At 46.8% G+C, this 12,237-nt stretch overlaps 1 protein-coding gene across 7 annotated transcripts in view; it reads right to left on the bottom strand.

The window, feature by feature from the left end:
• The window catches only part of SERINC5 (serine incorporator 5), a 179,736-nt gene that overhangs the window by 40,479 nt on the left and 127,020 nt on the right, over positions 1-12,237 (bottom strand). For 6 of the 7 annotated variants that reach the window (XR_010942003.1, XM_067731125.1, XM_067731124.1 and 3 more), the window contains one exon: positions 9,367-9,534. Coding sequence is in view for 6 of the 7 variants with exons in the window: in XM_067731123.1 (XP_067587224.1) it covers positions 9,367-9,534 (168 nt within the window). In the remaining variant the exon portion in view is untranslated. Of the gene's footprint in view, positions 1-9,366; positions 9,535-11,177; positions 11,420-12,237 lie in introns of those variants that run through there. The other variant, XM_067731128.1, reaches the window with a different exon arrangement.

Here is a 12,237-nt window from a genome sequence, read left to right on the forward strand (position 1 = left end):
GGCGGACTCTCAACCACTGCGCCACCAGGGAAGCCCCAGATTATTTTTAACTATGCAGCCTAACGCTGGGGGCACCTTCTTTATACACTTTCCACCTGAGGCCCAGTTCTCTAAGGACAACTGTATGTTACTCACACCCACACCCCCTGCACCTGCCACACTGCTTGGTACTTACATAGGCAGGAAAGAAAGGAGGGAGGGAGGGAGGGAGGAAGGAATCGATTACATGACTTAAAAGATATTTTAAAACATGAACTCAGATTACAGTTTAACCAAGTAACACGATCACCCTTTTAAACTCTGTTATCAAGTATCAAGACTCAACTATTCACAATATTTATATTTCCTGCTCCCAGCGATCTGAGGCTACTGTTGTTTGTGTATCGTGCTATTTGTTCCCTCTGGCTCCAACTTTATAACAGAGCTGTTTCCAACCATAAGCTCTTGTCTGTCCCATTTATCTGCAGAGAGCTGCGTGGTCCCGTCTATGGACAGTTGCTTAACAGGTGCTTTTGATGGTCACAGAAAAAAGGATCAGGAAAACTTCAGTTCTCACATCTTATCATTGTACCCCTCCTACAGTTGGACGGATCCTGAAACAGAGATCCTGTTAACATCCGATGCCCCCCCAAAGTTTCTGGGTAACAGATCCTCCAGACCAAGGACAATAACTATTGTTTCTTGTTTTCTGGCTCCTGGTAAGCTCATTATTACTGGACTAGGATCAAACCTCTTTGTCTTTGGTTCAGACTCAAAAAGGCTCTCAGCAGGGTTTACATTAGTTCAAATCACTGCCTGTAGAACCAGACTATTTCCCACAATCACTCTCCCCGCATTCACTGAGCGCAGGAGGTTGGGGCCTGAGCCATGAGAGAAGTGAGGGATGGGAGGGCTGCAGGGACTGTTTTCTCCAGGTGGTGTTATGCCTGGATGAACTTGAGACCTAAGATAAAACTGTTTGGAAACATGTGTCCCCAGGGTCACCCCAATTTAGAGAGGAGGGGACCCACAAGATTTAAGAGGTGGAACCTCACTGCCAGCACACCCCAGGGAAACTCTGATCAGGCCACAGTGAGAATTTTTCCTCTGTGTTCTACAAAGAACTTGAAGTTCAGTGGCCCAGGCCCACCTTTAACCTCAGAAACACACTCGCTGATACACTGGACACATATGAGGTACAACAGTACAAAGAACTCAGCTGCTGTTCAGAACGAGGACTTTTGAAAAGCATTCTATCTCAGCTGGATTAAAAAAAAAAAATACTCCAGACTCAAATAACTGGGTCAGCAATATTTTTTTTGGCGCTAATTCAACACTTGTTCTAACACAAAAGCATAAAATGCCAGCTGAGAATGGAGAGTTCTACTTCCTAGAACTTCAATGCACGATAGCAACACCTGATGCTATGTCTCAGGTACACAGTTCTCCTAACATTCAACCAGTAAAGACCAAGATCAAAACAGGAGCCAGACTTTCCAGCTTCAGCGTGAACACCTGTCATTCTATGCTGCGACAAACTACATGGTGTTCGGGATCAAACTGGAATATTTTTCGTTGCTGCTGTTTGTTTACTTTGAAAAGACGGTCACACCAAACACAGCTTGAAGGCAGGTTCTATTTCACATGCAACGCCCATGAATAAATTGGATGGATTTGTGGTTGCCCCTATTTTCTATTTCAGACTAACCATCATCCCTTGAGCCCAGCTTCTGGCTTTACAAAGGGAAGGAGGCACGTGGGGAAGATAAGCTAAGAAAGCCACTGAGGGCCCGAGGTGGTACTATTTCCAGAGGAAATACTTCTCCCTCACCACCAAGTCCAGAAGAAAGACCAGGAATCAAGAGGAAGGATAAGTTTGCTAAGCCTTCTTCTGCTACTTCTGTGAACATCTGAGCAACAGCCGACCCCAGTCGTACAGGCCAGAGAGGCACCCCTGGTCGGGGACCAGCAGTCCTGGGTCCTTGTCCCAGCTCTACCTGGTGTCACGGCCTTGGACAAGCCACCTCACTGCCCTGCGCCACATCCTCTCATCTGTCAAATGAGGGGGGTGGTTAGGGTTATAACAAGATTCTTCCACTTTAAAATAATGTTTTATCCAAATTATACTCTAAAAAGAGAGCAATATTTTCTCTGCATGACACTTAACATCGCATAGTATCTAACATCGCATAGTATCTGCTGTCTCTTCACTGGGCAGAACACTTATGAATGGGAGCTGCATCCTTTTTTCCATTTCTTATCTGTTTAACTAGATCCTTTAACTAGTAACTTTGTTTCATGTATTTTTTTTTTTAACCCCCTGTGACTGGCACGGGAACGGGAATGGGAGGGCTTTCCCAAAACCAATACTTACTATAATGCTTTCATATTCCTCATACTGTAGGTTAAAAAAAAAGTAGAGTAGCTCGTTACCAAATTTCAGCATCTCTAACATGTTGGATCAAAGTTCTGTCAACTCTAAGAACCACCCAAGTATGGTTAAATGTCACTGTGAACTGACCACAGGGTGTACTCAGGAAAGCATTTTGAAATCTAAGTCGTCTCTAAGGAAAGTAGCTTCTGTGTTCATCTACAGTTGCTACACTGTGGGAACTCCAGAATTTGAAAATGGAGTATCATCTGGGAGACATACAAGTACAAACAGCAACCTCATGGGGTCACCCATGGGGTTAGTTCTCTGGAGAAAGAAGTCTGAGGGGAAGTGAACGTGTGAAGCTAGGGACATGGGGACAACCCAAGTCTAAATAAGACAATTGGAACAGGACATCAAGGAGCCTGGTGGGGTCGAATCAGGACTGCCTGAATGCTGAGTAGAAACCCAACCCTTTTATGACCTGCGTGGGGCAAGTATGTCGTCAGCACTGGACCTAGAAAAAAGGGGGAGAATGGATCTGTCCCCAGCACTGTCCTGAGAAAAGTGTGCCTCAACCAGCAGATAAACATTAGGAATAACCAAAGCCGGAAATGAAAGCACGGCTCAGGGAAAGCAGGCAGAGGAGAAGGGCTCAGGCCAGGAGGTGACCACTACACTCGGCACGGCGGGGGGAAATGGATGACCAGATGTGGATATGGCCTCGGAACGAGCCTGGCTATAAACAGTCCTCCTTTATTCCATTTTCATCCATCTACTTCCACGTAATCTATGTTAATACAGCTAATATACATGAATTTCCCATTACCACATCTCCTTCTCCTTCTAATGAACAGTGAAAATGACTGAGAAATACAGACCAAAGCTAATTTATATATCACCTCTAGGGAATGTGTTGAGAGAGAACTGGATTTTCTGAATAAATAGAGAAAAGTCCTTTAAGCCTGTCCTGCTACCTCTGTTCCAGGGGCCTAAATCCACAGTTGGCAGCCTCAACATGCATCCCTGTCCCCCTTCCCTGGCAAACTATGGACTTCATGATAACTGCAGAAATCGCGAGTAGAATACCTACTTAAGATTTTTTTAAAGGGGTGGGGGGAGGTGATGACTGTAACTTGGGAATGTAACTGAAGGAGGGGCAGATTTAGATCCAATCAGGGTCCCACCGCCACTTAGTCCTGAAACTGAGTGGTCCATTGAGTTCAGTGGACCAAAGTGACCAGAACAATTTCTAAATAGTCACTTGGATAAAAATGCCAGATTCCAGCGTGCCAAGGGTAGACGAGTCACGGCAGAGACAGGCTTCTCGGGCCCCGGCCTGGGGCTGTGCGTGAAGATCTGCAAAGACCACTCGAGCACATTCAGCAGCCTCCCTACCCCTCACCGTCTGGGGTGGGTAAGAAGCCTGGTGTCCGTTCTGACATTTACAGCCTTTTCAGAAACTCACGAACTCAAAGAGTTTAAGCTATTTCAGGAGTTTCAAATCCAAATGCTATTCTTGGGGGGCAAGAAGTAAGGGGAAATGTATGGGACCTGATGTAAGTAAACATCCAGTGATGGGGCCTGTGGCGAGCTACAGCATGCTAGCCCCTTCTTGCCAAATGCAAGAAGCAGGCGGCCAAGTGCACGTTAAAAAAAGAAAACTCTGCCGGCCTAACAAGAGCCTGTAAGCCAACTTAACAATGGCTGAGCTAGGAGATTTCCAGGCGCACCTGAAGTCTCTGGGTGTATCACTGGCTAGTGGGGGAGGCTGGGGCATCAGGGGTTCTACCAACAAGAACGGGTTTTCATTAAGTCCAGGGAGAGAATGGAATTCAGAAGCTGCTTTTAAGACACTGAGGAGACTGCAGCCCTCAGCCCCCCTCACCTCTGGGCCCTGTCAGCTCTCATCCAACCCTCCTCTGAGGCCCACTCTACCCTGCAACAATTATCACCCTGTGCTGAAAAGAACGGAAAAGCTCTTCTCATCCAATCATGGGAATGGTTCAATTTCCACATTCTTACTCACTTAGAGGAAAACTGATCCAAACCCACCAGCAGAAAATAATGTATAAAGCAAACCATGTCTCCAAAAGAGATTCAGTAAGAGTACAAACAAAACGTTAACACCTTTTAAAACGACTGAAGGGGGCTTCCCTGGTGGCGCAGTGGTTGAGAGTCCGCCTGCCGATGCAGGGGACACAGGTTCGTGCCCCGGTCCGGGAGGATCCCACATGCCGCGGAGCGGCTGGGCCCGTGAGCCATGGCTGCTGCGCCTGCGTGTCCGGAGCCTGTGCTCTGCAATGGGAGAGGCCACAACAGTGAGAGGCCCGAGTATGGCAACAAAAAAACAAACAAACAACTGAAGGAACAAAAAAAGATTGCTACCAAAAACAAACATCATAGGAGATTCTCCTCTCAATACAAGGAATGATTCTTCAAGATTTAAATTGCAAGCAAAGAAACACACTAAAACAACAACATAAACGCGTCTTCCACGATGTGGGAGGTATGTTTTGGTTCTGGAAGAAAAAAAACGCAAAGGTTCAGGTACTACCTACCACCCATGTCAATGCCTCAGAGCAGCCTGGGCACCAAGTGGAATGCGGGATGGAGAAAATGGATTCTTCCACTCAGGAAGCTTTAGGGCTCTTCTTCCCTCGGCCTGGCACACAGCTCACAGGAAAGAAGCCCTGAGGGCCACATAGATGCCCTGTCCTCCCTTTTCCAATGCAGGCTTAGTCTTAGGGGCTCCTGTCCCACAGGAAACAAGAAGAGCCTTCCTTTCTCCTCCCTCCCCAAATGCCCGCGCAGCTTCCTAGGACGCCCAAACTCAAAGTGTCATCATTGGTCTCCACACAGAAGTTCCACCTTGATTTAGTGGTGCCGGTCAGGAGGCTTAAATCTCTCGCCCATTTTGTGGTTGCTGTTCTACATTCTAAAATGGATTTTTAATCCCCACAAGCATCAAATATCTCAAGACTGTTCCTGCGTGAATTACATGGTCACTGACAAGAATGACCTGCAATAAAATGGCTGGTATGTTTTGAGATGGGAAAAATGCTCCAGGAGAAGACAGAAATCGCATCCCATTCAACCAGCACAGCAGAGCCAAAGTTCTCACGGGAAAGAGGAGTTTCCCCGAGAGAGATGAGGCGGGACGAAGTCTGGCCCAGCAGCTCTTTGCAGTTCCCTCTCGCTCAAACTACAACACAGGCCGCATTGGGAAGCCAAGGCAAAAACTGAAAACAACTGAAAAGGTGCTGCCTTGTGTTCAAAATCCACACACCCGACGGAGCCCTGGCCACTGTGCAGGAAGGCAAGGATGCCGGGTAGGAGGCAACTGCGCTCTCCCATCTGGGCTGTTACAAGGATACGTGCTTCCCCTCTTCCTGTCACACCCTTAACCATTTCCCCAGGCCAACAAGGAGGGAGGAGGAAGGACTGCAGCAGAAGCCCAGTGTGCATCCCCCAAGGGACCTTCCAGCGCTTGCCCTCAAGCACCGCCTGAGGGTGAGGCCAGCCTCTATTCTATAGGCCCAGAAACAAGCTGACTTGGTGACCAGCTGGCTGGCCCCCTGTGAGGCCTTAGAGATGGGAAAGTGTTGGTTTCACCCACAGGGGCCTCATTCTCTATTCAGGAAGCCCAGCCAAACCATTTTCAAATCAGTACCTTCAGGGAACAGGCAGAGAAACATTTACAAGAGCCTCTGTGAGGCCTCGGGGTTGCTCCTTCCCTCTCTCCCTCCCTTCCTCCTTCCCTCTCTCCCTCCCTTCCTCCTTCCCTCTGCTCTGACCCCAAGTCACACTGCACACACACCACTGCTGGGCTCACCCCCTGAGCATCTCGGCCTGTTTCTATGACAACAGCCTCCTACTCAAGAATCTCTAATGGCTTCCCACTTGCCACAAGACCACGGCCAAATGCCTCACCTTAGCACTGAGATTCCTGTAAGTCATTCTACCTCCCCATGTTTCCTCCCTTCTACACATGTGTTGTCCTTATTCTACCTACAGAGCCTAGTCGCTAAGAACTCAGTCAGCCTGAATTCAAATCCCAACTCCACCACTTAGAGCTGGAGACCTTGGGCAAGGTACTTAAATGACTCAGTACCTCAGTTTCCTCATCTGTAGAGCAGGGATAATACTGCTCAGGTGAGTACAGTGGTCATGAACTGAGATGATAATGTAAAATGCCTAGAATAAAACCTGGTACACGGTATCACCCAACAGATATTAGCAATTGAAATATTCATTATTATCACACAAGTCACTTCTTCCACGAAGCCTTCCCTAGCAACACCAGTCAACACCTTCTGTTTCTCTTCTTTCTTTTCTTTTTTTTTTAAATCTTCTGTTTCTTAAACGTTCTATGAACAGTCAGATACTGACTGGAGTTGTTAGGGACTGTTCCATGAGGCAGGTTACTTGGATGGTAATCAAATGTTAAAATTATCATTATGAAAGTCATATCCTAAAATAGGTCCTGTGGTTCCCAAATTATCTTTACCTCCAGTAACAATGTTTCTGATGGGTTCATCTCTAAGAGGTACTATACATTTGTAGTTTCAGATTATGTTTCTGGGATCCAAAGCCTAATTCCACGGCGACTGAAAGCTTCTTAAGAGCACCATGGACACACTGGCAGCTCCTATCACAGTGACACACTGGGGCCTTTTTTTTTTTTTTAATTTTTCCTTCCTTCCTTCCTTCCTTCCTTCCTTCCTCCCTCCCCCCCCCTCCCTCCTTCCTTCCTTCTTTATTTATGGCTGTGTTGGGTCTTCGTTGCTGCATGTGGGCTTTCTGTAGTTGCGGCAAGTGGCGGCTACTCTTCGTCACCATGTGCGGGCTTCTCATTGTCGTGGCTTCTCTTGTTGCGGAGCACGGGCTCTAGGCATGCGATCTTCAGTAGTTGTGGTACGTGGGCTCAGCAGTTGTGGCTCGCGGGCTCTAGAGCGCAGGATCAGTTGTTATGGAACACGGGCTTAGTTGCTCCACGGCATGTGGGATCGTCCCAGACCAGGGCTCGAACCCGTGTGCCCTGCATTGGCAGGCGGATTCTTAACCACTTCGCCACCAGGGAAGCCCCACACTGGGTCCTTAAGCCAATGCTTGTTCATTTAAAAAGAGAATATTAAGTTACCTGAAAAGCTAAGGTAAGAAGTGGGGGATTAAACAGACCTTCAGAATAAGAGTTAAAATCTACCCTTTCAAGTATTCCTCCTCTCAAACTTCTTGTCACAAACATTTAAGATTAAACCAAGTTAAGAAGAAGAGAAGAGTGGAAAACACCACCGAGATGGAGTAGGACCTGGTGTAGACGAACAAGGCAGCCTTAGCCCTTGGTCTCCCTGCCTCCAAACTTCCAGAGCACTTCATGCATGCTCTCATAAGACACAACTTCTACCTGGTTTTAAGCCTCAGACTTCATACCTGTCTCTGGGTTAGAAGCTCCTTTTCTCTCAAGTTTGAATGACCCATGGCTCCCATGCAGGACCTTACTGAACAGAGATCCACTGTTTAAAGCAATTAGAGGAGAATCTAAACTTCACAAGTTTTCACATTAGTTCCAGTATATTCCAGATCATACCACCACAGTTATAAAAGCATTACCCAACAGAAAGCTTCAAAGGGACTACTTTAACAGATAAGAATATAACAAGTGCTTCTAAAAACATGATTGTTCTGAAGCCCTTGAGTGCATTTAAAATAGTCTGCAGTTTCAGCATAAGGTTGGGGAGAACAAACAGTTCCTCAGGAGTTGCTCCTGGCGATGCCATCTCCAGGCTTCCAGTAGGGCACTGCCCTGACCTTGCCCCCCCCCCCCCCACTCTGCTGGCCCCAGGAAGATGCAGTGCTCAGCACTAAGGCTGTGGGGCAAATGGGGTCTGGCTGGCGAGCCTTTCTTCTCCCGCTTTCCCTCCGAGGAGAGCTGCCCCCAGAGAACACACCTGCAGCTCTTCCCAGCAAACTGTGCCCCTGCAGAGGAAGTGCTCCCTGGCTCAGGTGGGGTCCCCAGATGGGTTGTCTAACTCATTTTGGGGTTCAGTAGTAGGAAGACCACTTCCTTGCAGATTCGAGCCACAATGTCTTACATCAACTTCTGGGGGGATGAAGGCAATGTTTGGCATCTACCCGCTGAAACTGTAGTCTTTTTTGTCAATTTGTTCAAAACCTCAGAGCGGAAGGATGGTGTTATTTATTGGGCTCCCTCAGAACCCCCAACACTTCCCCCCATAATCAGGCCTACTATGAGGAAATTCCAGAAAAAAGGCCCTATATGTGTCTCTATCAGCATCATGTACCAGGGATACCTTTGTAGACACTGCCCAGGAAATGGCTGGAAGCAAATCCATCCCTCACCCCTGGAGACACCCACCCCACAAGTGACATGTCCAGAAAAGTAAAACTTGCCCAATAGCCCACTCCTCATTACCTGTGGGATTACGTAGGCTTTACCATACTGGCTACATTAAGTGTTTATATATAACAGCTGCTACCAGAGACACTGGCAGACAGCCTTAGGACAAGGGAAGAGTACAAAGGTCTGTAAGAAAAGACTACACATCTAATCAGGAACGGCCATCAACAAGGCTAAGATGGGACTTCCCTGGTGGTCCAGTGGCTAAGACTCCGTGCTTCCACTGCAGGGGGCGTGGGTTTGATCCCTGGTTAGGGAACCAAGATCAGGGAACCAAGATCCTGCATGCCATATGGCATGGCCAAAAGGAAAAAAGACAAAAAAAAAAAAACCCAAAATGAAGCCAAGACAACACACACAATCTTCTGCACCAAAAGCATCAGATGGCATCTGTCCTTCTACTAAAGATAGAGATGGTGAAGGGTTCGCCCACTTGGAAGGAAAGCACTGAAGAGGCTTCAGGGAAGTTTAGGGAGAGCGGGTATAACCCTAAACCACCCTGGGGTGGGTGGGCCCCATCCTCTAAACTGAATGTTTCCCACACACCCTCATCAACCGTTCATCAGCAGTAGGAAGAGGTGAAGGGGTGACTTACATGCTCCCTCATCCCGTTGGCCACGGTGTTGGACATCATGATGCAGCAGATGATGACGACCAGGATGAAGTAGAGCGCGTACATGAAGCGGGTGCTCCGGGACTGGCGGATCTTGGGGCAGCAGCCGCAGCAGTAGGAGCAGCCAGCATTCCCACAGCAGCAGGCCAACTAGGAAAGGAACACAAAACATCCTCTCAGAGCCTCTCCTTCACAAACCTGCTTACCCCAGACCTCTGCAGGTGAGCTACCGTTCTTCCAAGGCGTCCTGCCCATAGGACATGTGTGAACAGTTGAGTGCGTGAACAAAGTTTTCGCCAGAATTGGTCTGACATTGTCTTTAATAAACATGATGGCTTGGGAGATGCCCAATACTTAAACAGAAAAGGCACACTTCACCTGAAGCACTGTCATCACTCTTAGACAAAAACCAATTGGTGAAGAGCAAGAAGCCAAGAACTAGAAAAAGGACTAAGTGAAGTGGGAAGGACGGGAATACCAAGAAGTTGGGCCCAAGAAAGGGACCTGTCAAAATCCATGAGCCAAAGAATGAACTGCATGGGCGGGGGGGGGGGGGGGGGGGGGGGCGCGGAGGTAACTTGAAGCACAAAAGGCACAGGTGCCTCTTACATGTGTGTTGTTGACCACAGCTTCAGGCCCCTAAGGGTAGGCTTTAGGCTAATGAGTGGGGCAGGATTGGGCTTTACTGGTCAATGCAACAGGACATAATTTTATTTGAGAATATTAAATAAAATAGGGGATTAAGTTTTCAGGTTTGGGTCTGGTGTTAATTTTTTTCTTCTTCTTAAAGAGCTTGTTTTTTTAGAGTAGTTTTAGGTTCACGATAAAACTGAGGGGAAGGCACAGAGATTTTCCATATGCCCCCCACTCCTACACATGTATAGCCTCCCCCGTTATCAATGTCAGTCACCAGAACGGTACATTTTGGGTTCACTCTCGGTGTCGTGTATTGAACAGGTTTAGATAAATGTATAATGACATATATGCAACATTATGTAGCAGAGTATTTTCACTGCCCTAAAAGGAAACTAGATCTTTAGTAAGCCTGGGTTTGGGCCCTGGCTCTGCCACCTACCAGCTATGAGCGTTTTCAAGGCTCAGACTCCTCATTTTTTTTTGCGGTACGCGGGCCTCTCACTGCTGCGGCCTCTCCCGTTGCGGAGCACAGGCTCCGGACGGGCAGGCTCAGCGGCCATGGCTCACGGGCCCAGCCGCTCTGCGGCATGTGGGATCTTCCCGGACCGGGGCACGAACCCGTGTCCCCTGCATTGGCAGGTGGACTCTCAACCACGGCGCCACCAGGGAAGCCCCAGACTCCTCATTTTTTAAAGTGAGGGTGCTAACAGTACTTAGTGTACTTGGTGGTCTCTTGGACAACCTAATCAGACACACCTGGTGTTAGGGAGGGATATCCGTTTAGCAAATAGGGAATAATACAAAAGAGATTACCATAAACCACGAATAACAACCAAATCTACATGTATTAACACTATACATAAAACCTAACAATGCAATCTCTTGATAGTTATTTAGTAGGAAGTTCAGAGCTTTGCATGGCTTCAAAACAAGCATCAATTAGAAGGCTACACTATAAACATCACTTACAGTAAGAAGAGACCACAGGTGTAAGACCACAACAGGTTATAATCATAATGACGTTAGGACAGATCTTAGAAACATACACATTTCCCAAGATATTTCATCTACTTCATGGAACCGCCATTGTTGGAGCCCTTTGTCATTCTGTACTATTTCATTACTTAAAATTTCTTAATGTACTCTCTCCATCTTACCTTCAGTTTTCTAAGCCATTTTTCTCAAGACTCTTCTTGCCTCAGAAGGCTGGGACTGCTCTGCAAGACAAGCTATTCTATCGGGCTGAGCTAACAGATCACACGAGTGGGATCCTAACACTGCTGCCTGTGTGGTGTTCTTACAGGCCACCTTCCTTTACAGTTCACTCATCCATATTCTCTGTCCCTGATTTTACTGATCCCTTTCCACTCATATGCCCCAGTTTTTCTTTCCTCTCCCTCCCCGGCTCCCTCTTCTCCGCTCCCACTGGCTTAGATGGCTTCTGGCCCAGACCCGCCTCCCTCCTCCTCTGCCTGCCAAATTCTTTCCAAACTGCCTCATTCAACGGTTGCTAACTCTTTAAGCTCTATGGTCTTAGATAACCAGTTTTACTGTATTTCAAATGTGATCAAATATTTATCCTATCTGGAAAAAGAAATACTTAGAAGCAGTTGATACATCCTATGAGAGAACTTACCCATAGCAGAATCAACATTTACACTTACTATCTCCACAGAGGGGAAAAATGAGCACATACAGACATAATGTCAGCCTAATGGGTCATTTAAAGACAAATAGTGACAGAGGAATGTGATCACGGAAAACGTGAAGAGAAAATCACATTGGTTTAATCCTACTCTGTCATTAAAGTCATGTGTCATTGTATGGATCTAATTTTTTAAACTCTCCTTATTTTTCACTTTCACCCTACATGTGGTGCTATGATATTTATGTGTGTATACATATATACAGACAAGTGTACATACATACACACATGCCTAATATTAGAATCAAAGAGCACTTCTCTACTAGCCTAAAAGTTATTTATGAAAGCAAACTATGCCAATCACCAATACCATAGTACAAGTGCATTATCTTAAGCTAAACGCTGATACGGAAGTGGAAATTCAAAACAGCATCCACACAAGCAATGTTATGTTAGCAGTGAGGAAAATCTCACAGCCCTGCTGACTTACTACTTCTTTCCGGAAGAGCATAATTTAGAATAAAATGGGTTTACCTTTTATTCCTTTCCACTTACAGCTTTATTACTGTGAA

The sequence above is a fragment of the Pseudorca crassidens genome, chromosome 3 (assembly GCF_039906515.1).
Source record: "Pseudorca crassidens isolate mPseCra1 chromosome 3, mPseCra1.hap1, whole genome shotgun sequence".
In the NCBI taxonomy this organism is placed as follows: domain Eukaryota; kingdom Metazoa; phylum Chordata; class Mammalia; order Artiodactyla; family Delphinidae; genus Pseudorca; species Pseudorca crassidens.